Here is a 21,781-nt window from a genome sequence, read left to right as displayed (position 1 = left end):
ATGTGAATGAATACATAACAGTTGTCACCAATTTCGTCAAGAACTGAGTGGAGTGTGTGCTCGTGCGCAAATACCAGGTGGTCCCCAACCAGAAGCCCAGGATGAATCAGAGAATCCAAAATCCAATGAGGGCGAGAACAATAGTGCTCAAGGCCAGGGAATCGAGATCTTGACAAGAAGTCCGGGTATGACCTGCGGAAGGCCATCTCTGAAGCAAAGTGACAATTCTGGAGGAAGCTATGGCAGGGAGTGCAAGAACAATAGTGTGGGCTGCCTCAATGACTAACAATCAGTATCATTAATTTCTACAGTGATTAAATGATTTGAGAGGCTGGTCATGGCCAGAATTAACATATACCTACGTAAATATCTGGACCCACTGCAATTTTTCTATTGTCACAATTGCTCCACAGTAGATGCAATAGTGTTGGTTCTCCACTCAACTCTGGATCACCTTGCAAACAGCAATTCATACATACAGCTGCTATTCATTAACTACACCTCAGCTTTCAATACCATTATTCCCTCAGTTTTTTCAAAAAGCTAGACATCTGTACCCCTACTCTGCAACTGGATCCTTGGCTTTCTCATTGGAAGACTACGTCAGTATGCATTGGAAATATCATCTCATTAACACAGATAGACTCCAAGGATCTGTGCTTATCCCACTGTGAAGCATACAGAAGGGAGACAGATCAGCTCGTTGAATGGTGTAACAACAACCTTGCAATCAACATCACCAAAACCAAGGAGATGATTATGGACTTGAGGAGGAAGTTTGGGGAACACAATCAGTCCTCAACAACTTTAAATTCCTGAGTGTCAACATCTCCGAGGATCTGTTCTGGTGCTTCCACATTGATGCAATTACAAAGAAGGCTCACCGCAGCTATACTTCGTGAGGTGTCTGAGGAGATTCGGTATGTCACCGAAGGCACTCGTAAACTTCTACAGCGGGTCAGTGGAGAGCATTCTGGCTGATTGCCTCATCACCTGGTACAGCGGCACCAATTCCCAGGACAAGAATAAACTCCAGAGGATTGTTAACTCGGCCTGTGACATCACAGGAATTTGACTTCACTCCATTGAGAACATCTACGAGGCAGTGTCTTAAAAAAGCAGCCTTTATCTTCAAAGATCCCCACCACCCGAGGGGGAGTCACGTGATGGAGTAGTGGCCGGACGGTGAACTCCAGCCCTCTCCAGAAAAGTCGGGAAAAACAAGAGAAAACACAAAGGCACAGAAATAAAAGTTACAGAAAAGTGAGTATAAAGGTGGAAAGAAGATGGCGACAAAAAAAGAAAAGTCGAAAGCAACGGTAAGAAGAGAGGAAGAGAAGACAAAGGAGGAAAAAGGTGAAGGCCTTACCTGTCCGAAGAGGCCCGCTGCGGAGAGAGAAACCCGCTCCCTCAGGTCGGTAAATAATGGACTACAAAAATGGCTCGCAGAGCCGAGCAAAAGTGCGCAACCGCGCATGCGTGAAGTTTCGCGCATGCGCGATGCGAATGAAAAAAACACACCGACGGGAGGGGGGACCAGCTGGGGAGTCGATCTCCACAGCCGGCAACGACAGCTGCAGAACACCTGCAGCAAGAAGAGACCACAGAAGACAATAGAAACAAGAAAGAAGAGGAGGAAAGGGCAACAAAGAAACAACAGATGGTCAACCCAGAGGAAGAAGAAGAGGAAGAGTATGGTGAAATAGAAGAAGAAAAGATAGGCAAGGTAAAGGATATACTTGCTCTTATTAAAGGATACATGGAGTCATTTAAAGAATGGCAAACACAGGAATTTAAGGATTTAAGAAAAAGAATAAACAATACAGAAGAGAAAATAATTAAAATGGAGATGACCTTAACAGAAATGGGAAAAAAAATGGACAAGATGGAAGAGCGGGCAGTAGCAGCAGAAATGGAGGTAGAAGACTTAAAAAAGAAATTGGAGAAATCTAATAAAAAAACTAAAGAGACACAAGAACTACTAGCTCAAAAAATAGATACAATGGAAAACCATAACAGAAGAAATAACATAAAGATAGTGGGCCTTAAGGAAGATGAAGAAGGCAAGAATATGAGGGAGTTTATAAAAGAGTGGATCCCTAAGACCCTAGGATGTCCAGAACTACAGCATGAAATGGAAATAGAAAGGGCACATAGAGTATTGGCCTCTAAACCACAACCACAACAAAAACCAAGATCTATTGTAGTAAAATTCCTAAGATATACTACAAGAGAAAAGGTACTGGAGAAGACAATGGAAAAAGTAAGAGAGGGCAACAAACCACTGGAGTATAAAGGGCAAAAAATCTTCATTTATCCAGATATAAGTTTTGAACTCCTAAAGAAGAGAAAAGAGTTCAATACAGCAAAGGCGATTTTATGGAAGAAAGGGTATAAATTTATACTAAAGCATCCAGCGGTATTGAAAATATTTATTCCAGGACAACAAAACAGACTATTCTCGGATCCAGAAGAAGCACGAAAATTTGCAGAACAATTACAAAAATAGACTGAGGGAGGAAGACGGGTAATGAGAGTTAAAATGATCACGACTGATATGTATGTGGGTAAAGACAAAAATAGACTGAGGGATGAAGACGGGTAATGAGAGTAAAAATGATCACGATTGATATGTATGCAGGTAAAGAGGTATAAGAGTGAATAGAGACAATGAGCATACATGAATGTATCTGTACTTAGAGGAAAATATAGATAGTATAGACAAGAATTAATAAGGGAAGGTAATGGAATAGAGAGAATAAGGAGGGAATTAAAAGAGGGACCTTTGTGACATATGAAAAGTGAAATCTTTTCTGGGGGAGGCGGGGTGGGGGGAAATAGCGGTCACTGCAAAATCAGTTGACGCTTGCGAGTGGATTCGCAAATCCAAATGGAGAGGGGAGATGTGGTTGTCCGACAAGGGATAAAGGACAACTCAGGAGGTGAAGGGGAGATTGGGGATAAATAAGATAGAAATAGGAGAATAAGGAAAATGTTAGATGTTGTAGGAATGTTGTCTTATAAAGAGTTGAAAATAAGAAAACAGAAATGGAAAAGGAGGAAAGGTAATGATGGAAAAACGGAAAGAGAAGATAAACAAAATATAAAAGGGCTACGCTGAACTATATGTCTTTAAATATTAATGGAATACATAACCAAATTAAAAGGAAGAAACTACCAAATTTAAATGAATAAATGTATTCCATTAGAAAAAATAACATATTGGTTAAGAAATAATATTGAAATATTCGAACAAGTATAGGAGCCTTACATTAAATACAATAGCGAAAACCTACCGGGGACAAACATTACCTAAGTTGATGGAAGGAGAAGGAAAGAAAAGAATGGACTCAGTAGAATTTCTGGTGTAATTTTGTTGAATGACAACATTGTCTGACTGGCTTAATGCAACCTAGATTGTATACCTAAAATGGATGAGAGGGGGGGGTGGGGGGGTGGTTTGGGAGGAAAGGGGGGGGGGGAGAAAAAGTCACTGTATATGTGTGAAAAAGAAATAGTGTATATCATGGCTAATGTGATTTATGGTGTGAAAAAAAAATAAAAAAAAAAAAAAAAAGATCCCCACCACCCAAGCCATGCCCTCTTCACTCTACTACCATTGGGGAAAAGATATTGGAGCCCAAAGATGAGCATTCAGTGGCGCAAGGACAGCTTCTTCCCCACTGCCATCAGATTCCTGAATAATCAATGAACCAAAGACACTGCCTTACTTTTCATGCACTACTAGTGTTATTATTAGTTTTTTTTATTTTTATAGTAATGTTGTAAGATAATAATATGTAACACTAAGACGCTGCTGCAAATCACTGAATTTCATGACTTGTTCATGACGATAAATCCTGATTTTGATTCTGATTAATCTTCAAGTCTCAAAACCACTAACTTTTTAAAGTTGAGACTTGGAATGAGATTGGGAGTAGACAATTATGATTTCATAAAATCCATTTATAGTTTGCCTGAATTGCGTTCAGGCTCATTCCAAGGAGATTCAACTTAGGTTCTGTATTTGTACCTCCAAGTTTTGCTCCAGGGATCATTTGGGTTTTAGAAATGAGAAACTACTCATTATTTTATAGTCCCTTCCATGCCAAGCCCCCATTTGGAGGCCAGCTACAAGCACAGATGGAAAATATAAAACTTAACTTTCATGAAGCAACCCTAAAAGGCTGCTCCTGCGCAGCATTCATGATAAGCGGTGCCTTGTAGCACCCTCCGGAGAAAATGGAGGCAGGGAGACTGGTCCCGTAGCACCACCCATCATTCTGGCAGAGCAATGGCCATCTTCCCTACCCATAATGCCCACGTGGCTGGAACCATTCTGTGGTTCCCAGAACAGTTCCAGCTGTGTGGGGGATGACGAGTCGGAGAGATGGCCATTGCTCTGCCAAGTTTTGAGCCGCTCACAGCGGCTCCGAAGGCCAAAGCTGCCTGGTGAGCCTGTCACAGCCCGCACCAGCTGCCCCCTGACAGCCCCCGCCGGCCACCGTCCCCCCTCTGCCCACTCCTGCCCCGATGACCCCTGCTGCCTGACAGCTCCTGCAGGCCACCTCTGCCCTGACGAGCCTGCTGCCTGATGTCCCCAACCAGCCAACCCTGCCCTGATGGCTCCCACTGTCTGAATGATCCTATTGGCCTCCATTGCCTGATGGCTCCCACCTTTACAGTCGGACTTTTCTTTGTTTGAAAGGGCCTAGTAATTCAAGCAGCATCAGTGGGAGAGAAAGACTGTCAATATTTAAAGATGAAACGTTTATTGAGATTGGTTAAATATAGAAGAGAATCTCATGATAAGAGGACAGGGAGGAAGGAGTAATCAGGCACCCTATATGTAATTGGTAAATGTAGCAGAAAAGCCAGGTAAACAGTTGAAGGGATGAGCAGAAGAGAAGCGAGGTCTCAACCATGTTCCACCATTGTGTCAGTCATGGAGACATACAATTTACAAGCATGCCCTTTGGCCCTCTGGATCTGCGACAACCATCAACCACCAATTTACACTAATCAGTAATCTCACTTTTTATCCTTCCCACGCCCCCATTAACTCTCCCCCCCCCCCCCAAGTTTCTACCACTCATTTCTACATGGAGCAATTAAACCAATAACCCTCATGTCTTTGGGATGTGACGGGAATCTAGAGCATCCAGGGGAAATCCACAGAATCACAGGAAAAACATGCAAATTCTCCACAAATAGCCTGGAGTTCAAGACCAAAACAGACCTGCATAATTCTCCATACCCTCTATCAAATAAAATCTGTGGCTACACAGCAGCCCCCACAAGTTGCTATGATACCAGCTACTGTACTGGCTGCATATAGTAAAGGTCATAAAACCTCAATTTATTATTCAGCCTTAACGCAAATCTCAGGGGATAAATTTCTGTTGGGTCTTAAAAGAACATGGGAAATAGACATGAGTGTGGTTTTTTGAGATGGAAGAATGGGACAAAATTTGTAAAAATATCACAATAATGTGAAGAGACCTGAGTGTACAGGCTAATAATTCAGTTTAAGATTCTGCACCATTTTCATTGGACTCCAGCAAGGTTATATAGATTAGGGTTGAAAAATACCCCTGAATGCTGACGCTGTGAGGCAGATAAAGGGGACTTAGTACATGTGCTTTGGTCTTGAACCAGAATTCAAGAATTTTGGATTATGATACACAAGTATATTGGTGAAGTTTCAGGTGTCCAAATTCCTTTTTGTCAAGACTCTTTGCCTTGGGAGACAAACTTGCATTATTTGGGGATAAATAACTCTCAAAATTGGATCCAGGCAAGTATAATGGTAGGAAGACAAATTATACTGAGAAGTTGGAAGAATTTGGGGGGAACCATCATTTCAGGAGTGGGCTCAGAAATGGCCAAAGTTGCAGCGTTTGAACGCAGTTGGATAAAATGGACATCTCTACACAAAAATGGGGCAAATATCTAGGCTTCTTTGGTTGGTTGGGGGGGGGGGGTAATAGTGGTGGATGCTGTGGTGAAGCATATGAATGAACAGCAGTTTTTTTTCTATTATTGGTCTAAATAGACAGTTATTATATTGATATTTTTGTTGCTACATTTTTTTTCTATTTTATGAGCAAGTTATGATTTGTAAGTTATGATTTACATAACTTTAACACTGACTCAAGGGTTTGGAGAAACATTTTTTTTTAAAAGAACTCAATAAAATTTAAATTAAAAAAATAAAATCTATTGGTTATTTAAATTACCTCACATCTCTGCACTTGAGGAAAACACTGATAATTACTTGCTGATTTCACTGCCAAATCACCTATTCATATCTGTTACATTTTGGCCCTAGGTTCTGAATTCCTACATTAAAGGAAATTTCTTCTTCTTTGGCTTGGCTTCGCGGACAAGATTTATGGAGGGGGTAAATGTCCACGTCAGCTGCAGGCTCGTTTGTGGCTGACAAGTCCGATGCGGGACAGGCAGACATGGTTGCAGCGGTTGCAGGGGAAAATTGGTTGGTTGGGGTTGGGTGTTGGGTTTTTCCTCCTTTGTCTTTTGTCAGTGAGGTGGGCTCTGCGGTCTTCTTCAAAGGAGGTTGCTGCCTGCCGAACTGTGAGGCGCCAAGATGCTCTGTTTGAGGCGATATCAGCCCACTGGCGGTGGTCAATGTGGCAGGCACCAAGAGATTTCTTTAGGCAGTCCTTGTATCTCTTCTTTGGTGCACCTCTGTCATGGTGGCCAGTGGAGAGCTCGCCATATAACACGATCTTGGGAAGGCGATGGTCCTCCATTCTGGAGACGTGACCTACCCAGCGCAGTTGGATCTTCAGCAGCGTGGATTCGATGCTGTCGGCCTCTGCCATCTCGAGTACTTCGATGTTAGGGATGAAGTCGCTCAATTAATGTTGAGGATGGAGCGGAGACAACGCTGGTTGAAGCGTTCTAGGAGCCGTAGGTGATGCCGGTAGAGGACCCATGATTCGGAGCCAAACAGGAGTGTGGGTATGACAACGGCTCTGTATACGCTTATCTTTGTGAGGTTTTTCAGTTGGTTGTTTTTCCAGACTCTTTTATGTAGTCTTTCAAAGGCGCTATTTGCCTTGGCGAGTCTGTTGTCTATCTCGTTGTTGATCCTTGCATCTGATGAAATGGTGCAGCCGAGATAGGTAAACTGGTTGACCGTTTTGAGTTTTGTGTGCCCGATGGAGATGTGGGAGCTGGTAGTCATGGTGGGGAGCTGGCTGATGGAGGACCTCAGTCTTCTTCAGGCTGACTTCCAGGCCAAACATTTTGGCAGTTTCCGCAAAACTGGACGTCAAGCGCTGAAGAGCTGGCTCTGAATGGGCAACTAAAGCGGCATCATCTGCAAAGAGTAGTTCACGGACAAGTTGCTCTTGTGTCTTGGTGTGAGCTTGCAGGCACCTCAGATTGAAGAGACTGCTATCCGTGCGGTACCGGATGTAAACAGCGTCTTCATTGTTGAGGTCTTCAGAATCATGCTGAAGAAGATTGAAAAGAGGGTTGGTGCGAGAACGCAGCCTTGCTTCACACCATTGTTAATGGAGAAGGGTTCAGAGAGCTCATTGCTGTATCTGACCCGACCTTGTTGGTTTTCGTGCAGTTGGATAACCATGTTGAGGAACTTTGCGGGGCATCCGATGCGCTCTAGTATTTTCCAAAGCCCTTTCCTGCTCACGGTGTCAAAGGCTTTGGTGAGGTCAACAAAGGTGATGTAGAGTCCTTTGTTTTGTTCTCTGCACTTTTCTTGGAGCAGTCTGAGGGCAAAGACCATGTCAGTAGTTCCTCTGTTTGCGCGAAAGCCGCACTGTGATTCTGGGAGAACATTTTCGGCGACACTAGGTATTATTCTATTTAGGAGAATCCTAGCGAAGATTTTGCCTGCAATGGAGAGCAGCGTGATTCCCCTGTAGTTTGAGCAGTCTGATTTCTCGCCTTTGTTTTTGTACAGGGTGATGATGATGGCATCACAAAGGTCCTGAGGCAGTTTTCCTTGGTCCCAACAAAGCTTGAAAAACTCATGCAGTTTGGCATGCAGAGTTTTGCCACCAGCCTTCCAGACCTTTGGCGGGATATCATCCATCCCTGCTGCTTTGCCACTTTTCAGTTGTTCAATTGCCTTATATGTCTCTTCCCGAGTGAGGACCTCATCCAGCTCTAACCTTAGGGGCTGTTGAGGGAGCTGGAGCAGGGCGGAATCTTGGACTGAGCGGTTGGCACTGAAAAGAGATTGGAAGTGTTCTGACCATATAACAATTCCAGTACTGAAACAAGCCATCTCAGCCCCTCTAGTCCACAACGATTTAAGTGAAACTCCGCTAGACCCACCTACCTGCTCCCTGACAATAACCCCCCCCAATCCTCTCACATCCATGTACTCATCCAACCTTCTCTTAAATGTCAAAATTGACCCTGCTGCAAACAGTTCTTCATTCTTTATACCCTATCAGCTACCAATATGATTTTAAAGATTTTGATTTTGCATTCTGCTAACCTCTTCAAATCATAAAGGAATGCAAACCAAATGTATGTCAATACCACAAAGAAGAAAACCTCTCACCGCTACCTTTGTGCAAAAGGTACAGAAGCCTGAATACCAGCACCTCTAGTTTCAAGAACAGTTTATTTCCAAGTTGTCAGAACCTTGAACCTCCCCTTGGTACATTAATCATTCGTAGCTCTGACAGCACAATGGGGCTGTCTGCACTATTGTCACACTTTTGCACTAGAATTACAGTGAATATTTATTCATTGTCTTTTTAGTTGAATTCAATTATTTTACTATTATTGTTTTTCTTTACAAGTGCCTGGTTCAGCTGGAGCAAGTAAAATTTTCAATGGAAATATACATTGCAGAATATGCACCACAAACATGATCGTCAACCTCCAACAATTGGGAAGATTTTTAAAAAACAGCAAATGATGACCAGCTACATATGGTAAAGGTCATAAAACCTCATTTTATTATTCAGCCTTAACGCTAATCTCAGGGGATAAATTTCTGTTGGGTCTTAAAAGAACATGGGAAATAGACCTGAGTGTGATACACTTAATTATTAAGTTGGTGATTGTCATCTAAAAAATCATCTGGATTACACAGGCATTATAAATTCTTCTCACATTCTGGAAAGCTTTTAATCCATCTGTGTCAGACCTCTAAAGTTATGTCACTAGAATGAGGTTTACTAATGCAATCTCCATCTAAGGGTGATTTTAATTTAGTGCTTTGATGGCAGAAAACTTACAAAAAGTAAACTGTGTGAATTCAGTTTACACCTTAAAGGCATTTTATTTTTTCCTCTTGCTTCCTTCCTGTTATAACCCTGAAAACAATGCTCTACTACTGTCCGTGGACTGTGCAACTATAATCTGAATTCTATCTTTATTTTTCTAACTTTTAAAAAAATATTTGGAGGTTCTGAAACAGATGTCCATCAATTTGAGTTCCTCCGGTGTGTATTTTTCCTACAACGACAGCGTCTGCAGACATTAGTATTTTACTCCTGTCAATGATACACGTCTGGAACCATTTCATCTTTAGATTGCATTTGTTTATCAGTTTATTTTCATGATTAAAATACATTTTGAAATATTATTGAGATTAGGTCATTTGTCCTTGTACAAATGACCTCTAGGTTCAAAAACACCTTTTTTTTCCTCCAACAGCAATCAGGCTCTCGAACTTCCCCTGATTGACGCTCAGGCTCTCGAACTTCCCCTGATTGACGCTCAGGCTCTCGAACTTCCCCTGATTGACGCTCAGGCTCTCGAACTTCCCCTGATTGACGCTCAGGCTCTCGAACTTCCCCTGATTGACGCTCAGGCTCTCGAACTTCCCCTGATTGACGCTCAGGCTCTCGAACTTCCCCTGATTGACGCTCAGGCTCTCGAACTTCCCCTGATTGACGCTCAGGCTCTCGAACTTCCCCTGATTGACGCTCAGGCTCTCGAACTTCCCCTGATTGACGCTCAGGCTCTCGAACTTCCCCTGATTGACGCTCAGGCTCTCGAACTTCCCCTGATTGACGCTCAGGCTCTCGAACTTCCCCTGATTGACACTCATCAACTACTCGGAGACCACAAGACGACCTGACTGCACAATTAAAATGCCTCCTTTTTTTCTTGCACTAACTGTAACTGAACATTTCTCGATCAATCTTTCCTTTATTTTTATAAATTCTTTGCATACTAGGGTAAGTTCATGTTTCCTATCGTAGTTTATGCATCTTGAATGTTTAGCTGTAGTAAATAAGAAATTTAGTGCATAGGAACATTGAATGTTTAGCTGTAGTAAATAAAAAAATTAGTGCATAGGAACATTAACTACAGTAATCATCATTCATTACTTATTCTTTCCTGACCTATTTTCTCATTCGAAACAAGTCATCAAATTATGTTTCTATTATATGAGTAAAATGTTTTAATTTAAATTATTGTTTTCTCACATTTTTCCCAATGGTTTCCTTCATCTATTACCTCAAGGACTCAAAATAGCCTAGAAATTTTGCTTTGTAGACTGAATTATATTGTTGTCAATAAAGCAAAGTTGAACTGTCACCTGTATTAACACAAACCACCAAGTTGTGTAGTTAATCTCTTGACATGGAGTTGGACTCATTGGGGACATAGTTGAGACAATTAGAACTGTAAGTCAGCATGAGTAATTTGCCATAATAAATATTTTCTGGCCAACTCAAGACCAAAATGTTCAATTAAATGAGCCACAATTGAATTATGAAAAGGAATACAGGAACAAGCAAAACAGACTTGCAGTCGTAGCCAACGCCTCATTAACATTTTCAACTACTCTAGCATTCTTTGATTTGGCCCTTCTGCCTTATTTACTTTATCAAAATTAGATCAGAACTAACAGGAGAGCTCTCGTCCTCACAGCTGTGGCCTCATATGGCATCAACTCCACAGAGAGACCATTAGTACTTTGTGACTAGCTGGGGCATATGGGATCAAGAATCGGGAACACGTTAACCACTTTTAACAGAATTTCACTGAAACCAAAACAGAACTTTTAAATTGTTATCTGGGTGATAATCACAACTTGAGAAAAAGAATCAGAAATGAAATCAGAGATGCAAAATCAGATACCGGTCTCTGAGGATGACGTCAGAACATCATTCAAGAGGGTGAACCCTCACATAGCGTCAAGCCCTGATGGCGTACCTGGGAGGAAATCTGCACCAAACAACTAGCTGAAGTGTTCCACGGATATTTTCAACCTCTCATTGCGGCAGTCAGAGGTCCCCACCAGCTTCAAAAGGGCATCAATCATCCCAGTACCCAAAAAGAGCAGTGTGAGCTGCCTCAACAACTACCACCCAGTAGCACTAACTTCTACTGTATTGAAATGCTTTGAGAGGCAGGTCATGGCCAGAATTAATATGTATTTATGCAGAGATCTGGATCCACTGCAATTCACCTTTTGTCACAATCGCTCTACAGCAGATGCAATATCGCTGGCTCTCCACTCAGCTCTGGAACACCTCAAAAACAGCAATTTATACATTCGCCTGCTCTTCATCGACGATAGCTTGGCCTCCTCCTCACTGATTATCAATGTCTCCTCCTCACTGATTATCAACACTGACACACCCCAAGGATTCAAGCTCAGCCCACTGCTCTACTCATTATACACCCATGACTGTGTGGCCAGGTACAATTCCAATACCATTTACAAGTTTTCCGATGACACCACAGTTGTCGGCAGAATCACCAACAACGATGAGGAAGTGTACAGGAAGGAGAGAGATCAGCTCGTTGATTGGTGTAATGGCAACAACCTTGCGCTCAATGTCAGCAAAACCAAGGAGATGATTGTGGACTTCAAGAGGAAGTCGGAGGAACATAATCCAGTTCTCATCGAGGCCAAGTAGTGGAGAGGGTCAACAACTTCAAATTCCTGAGTGTCAGCATCTCTAAGGATCTGTCCTGGAGCCTGCATGTTGAAGCAATCATATAGAAATCTTGCCAGCAGCTATACTTTGTGAGGTGTCTGAGGAGATTCAATATGTCAATGAAGATTCTCAAATTTCTACAGGTGTACCATGGAGAGCATTCTGGCTGGTTGGATCATTAATTACCTGTATGGAAGCACCACTCAGGACAAGAATAAACTCCAGAGGACTGTTAATTTGGCCTGCGACATCACAGGTACTAGACTTCACTCCATCAAGAACATCTACCAGAGGTGGTGTCTTAAAAAAGCAGTCTCTATCCTCAAAGACCTCCACCACCCAGGCCACGCCCTCTTCACTCTGCTACCATCAGGGAAAAGGTACAGGAGCCTTGAGTGGCACACGGACAGCTTCTTCCCCGCTGCCATCAGATTCCTGAATAATCAGTAACCATAGACACTGACTTACTTTTCGTGCACTATTTTTTTATATATTTATTGGTATAAGGTGGTTTATAATGTGAGTATTTCCACTGTGATGCTGCCACAAAGCACTGAATTTCATAACTTGTTCATGAGAATAAATCCTGATTCTGATGACGATAACTTGGTGATGCACCATCAATAACTCCAAAAGACTAAAAAGTTATGTAAATCTGACAGGCTTTTATTAGTAATAGAATGGAGGCACATCCATGCTGGTCGACTGTCCTGAACTGGGGAGGGGGCTGTGAGACTGTCACCTTCATTCAGGAGTCTGTGGGAGGAGCCACGGGTATAGTCAGCCAAATGAGCATGTCCAGAAAAACTAAATATACATAGTGGTTTTACACACTTTGACTATTTTGCAATCTGAAATCAAGCAGCATTTTTTGTGTGTTCCCTGGGCAAGCATGACCATTGGTTCTTCCCATCTAGCAAGTTAAAATATGTTAACTTTTAAATACGTTTTCAATCACTGTCATACACTATAACATTAAACTGCCTCACATTCTATCAGTTAACAAATCACAAATATCCCACCCCTCCTTTCCAAATGTAACATTCCCATTTTTCTCAGTTTGGATAATGGGGTTGTGGAGTCAACAGTTTCAACAAGTATGCTATCTCCAGTTCCAAAACGTCACCCTTTCAACCACTACCACCACCAACCCAACCACCTCTCCAGAAAACCAGTTGGCATTTTAATTCTTCGATATTCAAAAGCAGATGAGCAGAAATTTCTCCAACATTGATAAAACAGAGCTAGACTTCAAGACGTGGGAGCAGAATCAGACTTTTCAGCCCATTATCTGCTCCACCATTTGAGTCGTGACTGATACATTTTCCTCTCAACCCCATTCTTCTGCCTTCTCCCTAATAATCTTTGACACCTTTACAAATCAAGAATCTTTCAACCTCCACTTTAAATATACCCAATTACACCTCCACAGCTGACTGTGGCAACAGATTCCATAGATTTTATCACCCATTGACTGAAGAAATTTCTCCTTCCCTCTGTTCTAAAGGGTCGCCCTTATTTTGTGAGGCTGTGCCTTCTGGTCTTAGACTCTCCCACTACTAGAAACATATTCTCTACATCCAGTCTAGCCAGCCAGCCTCCTTTATAAACTCTAGTCCAAAGCCACTGACTAAATTTTATTTCCTCTGGCAACTACATGAATCTGAACCTGGCTGTTCACTATTTTAGTGTCACACTTAATCAAAAGAGAAGCTTTGGATGCCATTGTAGATATGACATCTTTTCTCAGTTAATTTGTTGCTGAAGTGTTGACTCCTATTCTAATGCACTGCCATGTTCCAGATAAATTTGAGGTCATCCAAAACTTGGTCACCTGTCTCTTGAAACTTGTTCAAAGAAGTTTATTGGAAAGTTTCCCATGGATACAGAAGTGGTTAATTTTTGATATTCCCATTAATTAACATCACTAATAATTGGATTGAGATATATCATGTTGTACTGTCTACTACATGGAATAACAACTGATGAAGCTGTTTTCCTCTTCATTTCATTCCTTGATATCTGATGTATCAATTCAAGCCATTAACTTTTGATATTAAGAATAAATGAAGGAAAATATTTGAGACAAAATAGTTGGTGTAGAAATAGGTTATTAGTTTTTTAACATGTTTTTACAAACCCTCACTGACAAAAGGCAAAGGAGGAAAAACCCAACACCCAACCCCAACCAACCAATTTTCCCTTGCAACCGCTGCAATCGTGTCTGCCTGTCCCGCATCGGACTTGTCAGCCACAAACGAGCCTGCAGCTGACGTGGACTTTTTACCCCCTCCATAAATCTTCGTCCACGAAGCCAAGCCAAAGAAGAAAAAAAAACAAACAAACACCAACTCACAGAGGCCTTTCCCACCCCCCCCCCCCCCCGCACCCTTCAACCTAAGTCAGAGAGTAAAATAATTTTACAGGTCCTTCAGCCCAACTTGTTTATGGAGACCAAGTTGTCTACCCAAACTTGACCCCTTTGCCTTAATTTGGTCCATATCCATCTAAGCTTTTCCAATTATGCACCTTTCTAAATGTCCTTTAAATGTTAAATCAAGTTAAGTCATCAAATTTATTATCAACTGATTGTACGCTCCCTCATTGCTATTTGTGATTCTGCCGACAACTGCGGTGTCTTCAGCAAATTTGTACACAGCATTGGAATTGTGCCAGGCCACACAGTCATGGGTGTATAATGAGTAGAGCAGTGGGCTAAGCCCACATCCTCGAGGTGCACCTGTCTTGATAATCAGTGAGGAAGGGACATTGCTTCCAATTCATACTGACTGTGGTCTTCCAATGAGAAAGTCAAGGATCCAGTTGCAGATGGGGGTACAGAGGCCTAGAGCTGATTAGATGTCTAATAAACTAATGAGTAGGAACAAACTCAAGATGAAAATCTTAACCTCATGAAAGTCGTAATTCAGAATAGTCATGAAATTTAAATATTTTGTTTAGACAATAAAAGTGATCTTGAAAAAATTTATGAATTATTTAAAAGAAAGACCTCTTGAAAAAGGGTAAGCTGAAATGGAAAGTTGGCAAAAGAGTGCAATGAGCCGAATTGACACAGATTAATGAAGTTACATTCTGTCTGCCTTTATTCAATACTGTAACAATAATTGATGCTGCATTTTGAAAGTAATTGGTATAGCCCAGAAATCAATTAGTTAAGCATATCCAGTGATGTGTTGAAGGTATATATCAAGTTGAACTGGCATTTTCTTGAGTACAGTTGCAAATTTATCATATCATTAGACTTCATGATACAACACATTTATCACCTTTACTGAAAAACTGATGACATGGCATTCTTCCTATCAGCAGTGGCTGGTAATTTTATCAACACATTCTAATTTGTCTCCTGAAGTCATGGAAATGTGGGAGTGGTGCTTGCAACCAAGTGAGCTGCTGCCATAAACCAGCCCCTATCTACTCCTTCCACCTGGTCCTCTTTTCACTCACTTCTCTTCTACATTTTGCTCAATAAAGGGTTTCAGTTTCAAAAATCAAACATTCTTTTTCTCCCACTGATGCTGTTCGACCTGCTGAGTTCCTCGAGCAGATTGTATTGAGCTTCAGATTCCAGCATCTGCAGTTTCCTGTGTCTCCATCCTTCTGGTAAAGGTGGTGTGGCATTGTAGCTGGGTACAGAGTAGTGGACTAGATTATCAGTAGGTGTTATTTTAGAGGTCAAATAAAAATGTGATTTTTTTTTCAAATTTTAGATCCTGTTATTTATATGCTGCTTGAATTATTATTTCACAACTCTATCTATGTATTCCAATGTTCTCCTGCTGCCAGATTTGAATGCTATCCTCCCATTTGGCTTTGACCTTTGCCCAAGCTTCTTTATCTTTTCTGGATATCTACATATATACCCTCTATTTTCTATCAGGCTGTTGAATATCCCCTTGTTACATGAATCATGGACTGCACTGACACAACTAAAAGGATTGCCTGTACTATAGTAACACCACTTTTTTCTTCCACACTGCTCCTTGTGAATATTTATTATATATCTATCTTTTGTACGTATTATTTATTTTTAATTTAATATCGACTATTGTTCTTTTATGGAGTACCTGTACGGCTGCAGCAAGTAAGAATTTTGATGCACAAATACAATGTACAATGTCTATATTGTGATTGCTCACCCACGCAACAGGCGAACTGGCTCAAGGAGTTGCGGGCAAGTCCAAGGCAGATCCGACTATAAAAGCTCCGAGTGCGGGGCAAGCATACAGGCTGGCGGCTGACATCAGTTCCGCCCCGCACGTTGTGGTGGTTGCTGGGAGAGGGTATTTAAGCGCTCGGCTTATGAATAAGTAAAGCAGTTGGTTCATCTTGGTTCAACTCACCTTTGACTCTGCGTGGTCTTTTGCTCGTTGCATGACTACATTGGTGACCCCGTCAGACAAAACAGCATTTGGACCCAACAATGACTGACCAAAGCATGCAGAATACAGTTTCACTCAAACTGTTGACTTTCTGGACCTCACAGCTGCAAATCTGGTTTGAACAGGACGAAGCCCAATTCCAGGTCAGGCAAATCATTTTTGATGCCACAAAAAACTACTATGTGGTCAGTTCATTGGACCGAGAAACACCAGTCCAACACCAGCCACCAGTTGTGGACAGGTACAAGACAATTAAGGCACTCCCAATCTGTACTTTTGGCCTCTCCCACCATGAACGCACAGCACGGTTGCTGTACATGCATGGCCTAGGTGACCGCACGCCATTGCCCTTAATGTACGAGATGCTGGCACTAGCAGACGGCCATAAGCCATGTTTACTGTTCGAACAAGTCCTTCTCGAGCAGATGCCAGAAGATATCTGCCTCTTCATCGCTAACATCGATTTCAGTAACCCACATAAAGTAGTGGCCTATACAGATATCCTGTGACACACCAAGCAGCATGGTGGGGCCTCCATTGACCAAGTTGCTGCATCATACCTAAGGCCCAAGCCTTCCCCATGCCACCAAAAAGCCAATGATGCAGGGAGCGACACAAGTTTGGATCGTTGGTGTTTTTTAAATTACCAAAAGTGGGGTTCAGGAGCCCACAATTGCTGCCCACCCTGTTCTATTCTGGGAAACAGCAGGGCTGGCCGTCGCTAATGGCTACGGCAGCTGGCTGCTGTGATAGCTTCCTTTACTTGTGGGACTGACACTCCAGGCAAACATTCCTCGTAGACACAGGAGCAGAGGTTAGTATCTTGCCCCCTTCGAGCCATGACACCCATGCCAGGAAGTCAAGGACCGGCACTCACCTCTGCCAACAACAGCAGTTCTTCCACATATGACACGCAAAAGAGTGTCCCACTACAGTTCAAATCCAGCTGTTTCACCTAGTCGTTTACACTGGCAGCAGTGTCATGTCTTTATTGGGTGCAGATATCCTCTGGGCGCACTGCCTTCTAGTGGACCTCAAGGGATGGCACTTAGTGAATGCCAAGACTTTCCAAACTTTCTCACTCCACAAAGCCAAGTTACTAGCCCCATACCTGGACCGCCCCACCGCCGACAGCAACCAGCAACCCCCAACACTTACCATTGGCTGGCCGACACCCCAGCAGGCTGCAGGCAGCAACACCAACTCCTTGACGCTGTCTCTTCAGGCCCAACTGTTTGTGTGACGTCATCACATAGGACTCCACTGTCCCCATTACAAGTCTCTGCATCAGTAACCCTCGACCAGGACTTCCCCCAACCCTTCAAAAAAGCTATGGATCTGATTAAAGTGCATGGACACTATACCAATTGCTTATTTGACTCTGTGTCAACTGGCAGTTTTATCCGCCTAGACCTAGCCCACCGTTGCGGACTGGCTATTCTCCCCATTGCACAGAGAATTTCATTGCTGACCAGATCGCTCTCGACTGGGGTAAAGGGGTACAGCATGGCGACCCTGAAAGTACAGGGCATCACGTTCACAGACTTCAAACTATTAGTCCTTCCCCAATTGTGCACTGCTGGGTCTGGATTTTCAGTGCCAGTTTCAGACTGTTTCCTTGCCCTTTGGGGAGCCTCACATTCCACTCTCTGTCTGTAATCACTCCACCCTGGAATTCTCCTGCCAGCGGCAGCCCGAGCCACTCACCCCCGTGCCCCGGGGCCGCACCTGTAGTCTCTCCGCCAGCACTTTTCGCAAATCTTACCCCTGGCTGGAAGTCTGTGGCCATCAAAAGCTGGCAATATAGTTATGAACACAGAAAATTTATCACAAGTGAGGTGCACAGACTGCTGGACGTGGGCATTATTGAACCTAGCTCGAGTCCATGGAGGGCCCAGGTGGTGGTTGTTAAAAATGGGGAGAAGCTGCAGATGGTGGTTGACTACAGCCAGACAATCAACTGCTTCACGCTTTTGGATGCATAACCCCCTTCCACGGATCATGGATGTGGTGAATCAGATCGCCCAATACCGTGTATTTTCCACCATTGACCTACGTTCGGCCTATCATCAGCTCCCGATCCACCAAGAAGACCGATCTTTCAGGGCCTTTGAAGCAAACGAGCGGCTGTATCAATTCCTCAGGGTACCCTTTGGGGTCACAAATGGCATTGCGGTCTTCCAGTGGGAAATGGACCGGATGGTAGACGAGAACGGGCTGACTGCTACTTTCCCGTATCTTGTCAATGTCACCATCTGCAGCCATGACACGGAGGATCATAATGCCAACCTTGAGAAATTTTTTCAGACTGCAACTCAGCTACATTTGACCTACAATTTTGACAGGTGTGTCTTCCGGACCACTCGGCTCGCAATTCTGAGTTGTGTGGTGGAGAACAGGGAGATTATGCCGGACCCTGACCGCATGCATCCCTTCATGGACTCCCCCCACACCCCACACCCAGAAGGCACTCAGACGCTGCCTGGGTTTTTTCTCTTACTATGCCCAATGGTTTCCACACTATGCCGATAAGGCATGGCCACTCATCAAGACCACCTCCTTCCCCCTGTCAACCGAAGCCAGAGCAGCCTTCAACCGCATCAAATCGGACATCGCTGCAGCAACGCTGCACGCCATCGACGAGTCCATTCTGTTCCAAGTCGAGAGCGATGTGTCCGACTTTGCACTGGCAGCCACTTTGAACCAGGCCGTCCGGCCAGAAGATTTTTTCTCCAGAACCCTCCAGGGTCCTGAGAGCTGACACTCCTCTGTCGAGAAGGAGGTCCAGGCCATAGTCAAAGCAGTATGTTATTGGAGACACTACCTCACTGGCAGGTGCTTTATGCTGCTGACCGACCAATGTGCAGTCTCCTTCATGTTTAGCAATACCCAGCGAGGTAAGATCAAGAATGACAAAATCGCCAGGTGGAGAATCGAGCTCTCCACCTTTAATTATGACATACTGTATCGGCCAGGTAAACTCAACAACCCGCCAGATGCGCTCTCCAGGGGGACTTGCGCCAACATGCAACTGGACAGGCTGCAGAGACTCCACGAGGAGCTCTGTCATCAGGGGTCACTAGGTTCGCACACTTTGTCAAAGCTGGCCACCCGCCGTACACGGTCGAGGAGATTCGCTCCATGACCCAAGCATGCCCGGTGTGCGCTAAGTGCAAGCCCCACTTCTTCCGTCCAGAGAATGCCCATGTCATCAAAGCCACCCCCCTCTTTGAGCATCTCAGCATAGACTTCAAGGGGCCCCTACCGTTGACCAACGGTAACACCTACATCCTTACGGCCATCGACGAGTACTCCCGCTTCCCGTTCACTGTGCCCTGCTCAGACATGACTGCCTCCTCAGTCATAGAGGCCTTGCACAGCATCTTCGCCATCTTCAGATACCCCAGTTACATCCACAGTGACAGGGGGTCCTCGTTTATGAGCGCAGAGGTGTGGCAGTTCCTTCTGGAGCATGGTATTGCTTCAAGCAGGACCACAAGCTATAACCCACCCGGTAATGGGCAAGTCAAAAGAAAGAATGCCACCGTCTGGAAAGACGGTTACGCTTGCCCTCCAGTCCAAAGGTCTCCCCACCTCTTGCTGACAGGACATGCTCACTAGTGCCCTACACTCCATCTGCTCCCTCCTATGCACCACGACCAATGCCACCCCCCCCCCCACCCCCCCATGAAAGGATGCTCTCTTTCCCGAGGAAATCCAAATCAGGATCGACCATACCGGCGTGGCTCATGGTTCCCGGTCCAGTCCTCTTACGACGCCACGTCCGGTACTCAAAGAATGACCCCTTGGTTGACTGAGTGACTCTGCTCCATGCAAAATCCGCATTATGCCTACGTTGAGTACCCGGACAGGTGGGAGGACACAGTCTCGGTAAGGGACCTAGCCTATGCCAGATCAGGTGCAGCAGTGCCTATAACCCAACTTCCCCCTATTCCTTCTCCCCCAGGTCATGTGCTTGAACAGAGGGACCAGCACCACCCCACCAGCTCAGGCCAGACTGTTGACAATGCCGTTGGGGAATTGAACGAAGCAGTGGCCGCACCCTACGGGCCTGCTGGCGACACGACTCCAGCGACCCCAATCCCGGCACCAAGGCAGTGACAGCCCCTAACCTCCATCCACCCCAGGGTCAGTTCTCAAAGGGGTGAATGTGATAGTTCAGATTCTATCACCAATGTGTATATGTACATATGTACAGATTGTAGTGTAGGATGACTGTGATTGGCTGAGAGTGTAGCCACACCTAATGGCATGTCTTAAAGGATTGGTCCTAGCCAGACCAAGTCATTCTGGGCTGGTCAACCTACTTGTGATATGCTCCAGTCTTTTCGTTAATAAAAGCCTTGGTTTGGATCAACAAGTCTTTGGTTCTTTCCACGTGCACTACAATACACTGCATGCATATTGAAGCATAAAGGCAATAACGTAACCTAACATATCCGTCATTCAACCAAAATAGTTTTCAAAGTTGCAACTTGTTGAAGTGTAAATGAAAATTTCAAAGATGCAATCGATATTACGTCGAATGCTTAAGGTTTTCTCAAGACATTCCAGTATCGGTTTCATCTATCCTTTGCGGAACAAACAGGTGAAAATCACTGATTCAGAACTTAGTATCAGTCATATCATGTGGAGGTCAAATCCATGGCAGGAGACCATTGTTATTTTGGTTGGATGGCGGAGAAAGGGCAGGATCAATAGACATTTGCACTGAAATGGATCAGTCTCTACACTCACGGTTCTGCCTCGATGGTGCGTTCGAGCGCCACGTAATTGCTGGGGATATATCCCTGCCGGCCATCCCCTCGTGTTAGCGAGTGAGCGAGCCACCAGTTGTCAAGCGACTGGTCGGTCACCTCCAGCCTCTCCCCCGACTCGAAACTCAGGTCTTCGGGCGTCCGAGCCGAGTACTCATACAAAGCCACGTAGATCCTGCGCTGCTCGCCGAACCGCCTTGCCGGCTGCGGCTCCGGCTGCGGCTCCGGGGGCAGCTGGCGGGGGGCTGCGGTTTGGCCGGCGACCTCCTTCACCACCGCCAGCTCCCCTTCTTTTGGATTGTACTTTCTGAAGAACCTGGGACAGAGACACTCCAGCCAAACACAATGAATCCGGATGAAATTCCCCATGGCTCTTATCTATGTCGCCTCTGCATCGAGACCACGGAACTCTCTTTCCCCACCCCCCCCCCACCCCAAAAAAGTCAAAGTTTTAATATATAAAAAGGAAAAAGCCTTGGAGGCGGAATTCTTTAGCAAATTCCATTGGCCGCTCCGCTTGGATCTCAAACCAGGAAGTGCACCTGCCAGGAAAAGGTAGCAGGAATAGGCTGACACACCTCACCCGTATCCCACAATCTGGCTGAGGTCACGTCCCTCATTCATTGATTTACTTCAGTTCCTGCTCTGTCCAGACCTTCTCAGCACGGGGCGCCTTTATTCAGAAGCAATA

The 21,781-nt window shown here is 44.2% G+C and overlaps 1 protein-coding gene across 1 annotated transcript in view; it reads right to left on the bottom strand.

Annotated features, from left to right (window-relative positions):
* Positions 1 to 21,513, bottom strand: part of frk (fyn-related Src family tyrosine kinase) — a 127,417-nt gene extending 105,904 nt beyond the window's left edge. The window contains exon 1 of the mRNA XM_069886816.1: positions 21,071 to 21,513. Coding sequence (XP_069742917.1) covers positions 21,071 to 21,459 — 389 coding nt within the window. The 5' untranslated portion in view covers positions 21,460 to 21,513. The remainder of the gene's footprint in view (positions 1 to 21,070) is intronic.
* Between the last annotated feature and the right edge of the window lie 268 nt (positions 21,514 to 21,781).

Source organism: Narcine bancroftii, chromosome 6, assembly GCF_036971445.1.
Source record: "Narcine bancroftii isolate sNarBan1 chromosome 6, sNarBan1.hap1, whole genome shotgun sequence".
Classification (NCBI taxonomy): domain Eukaryota; kingdom Metazoa; phylum Chordata; class Chondrichthyes; order Torpediniformes; family Narcinidae; genus Narcine; species Narcine bancroftii.
Note: the sequence above shows the minus strand (reverse complement) of the source record. Positions and strands in the feature narration are given on the sequence as shown.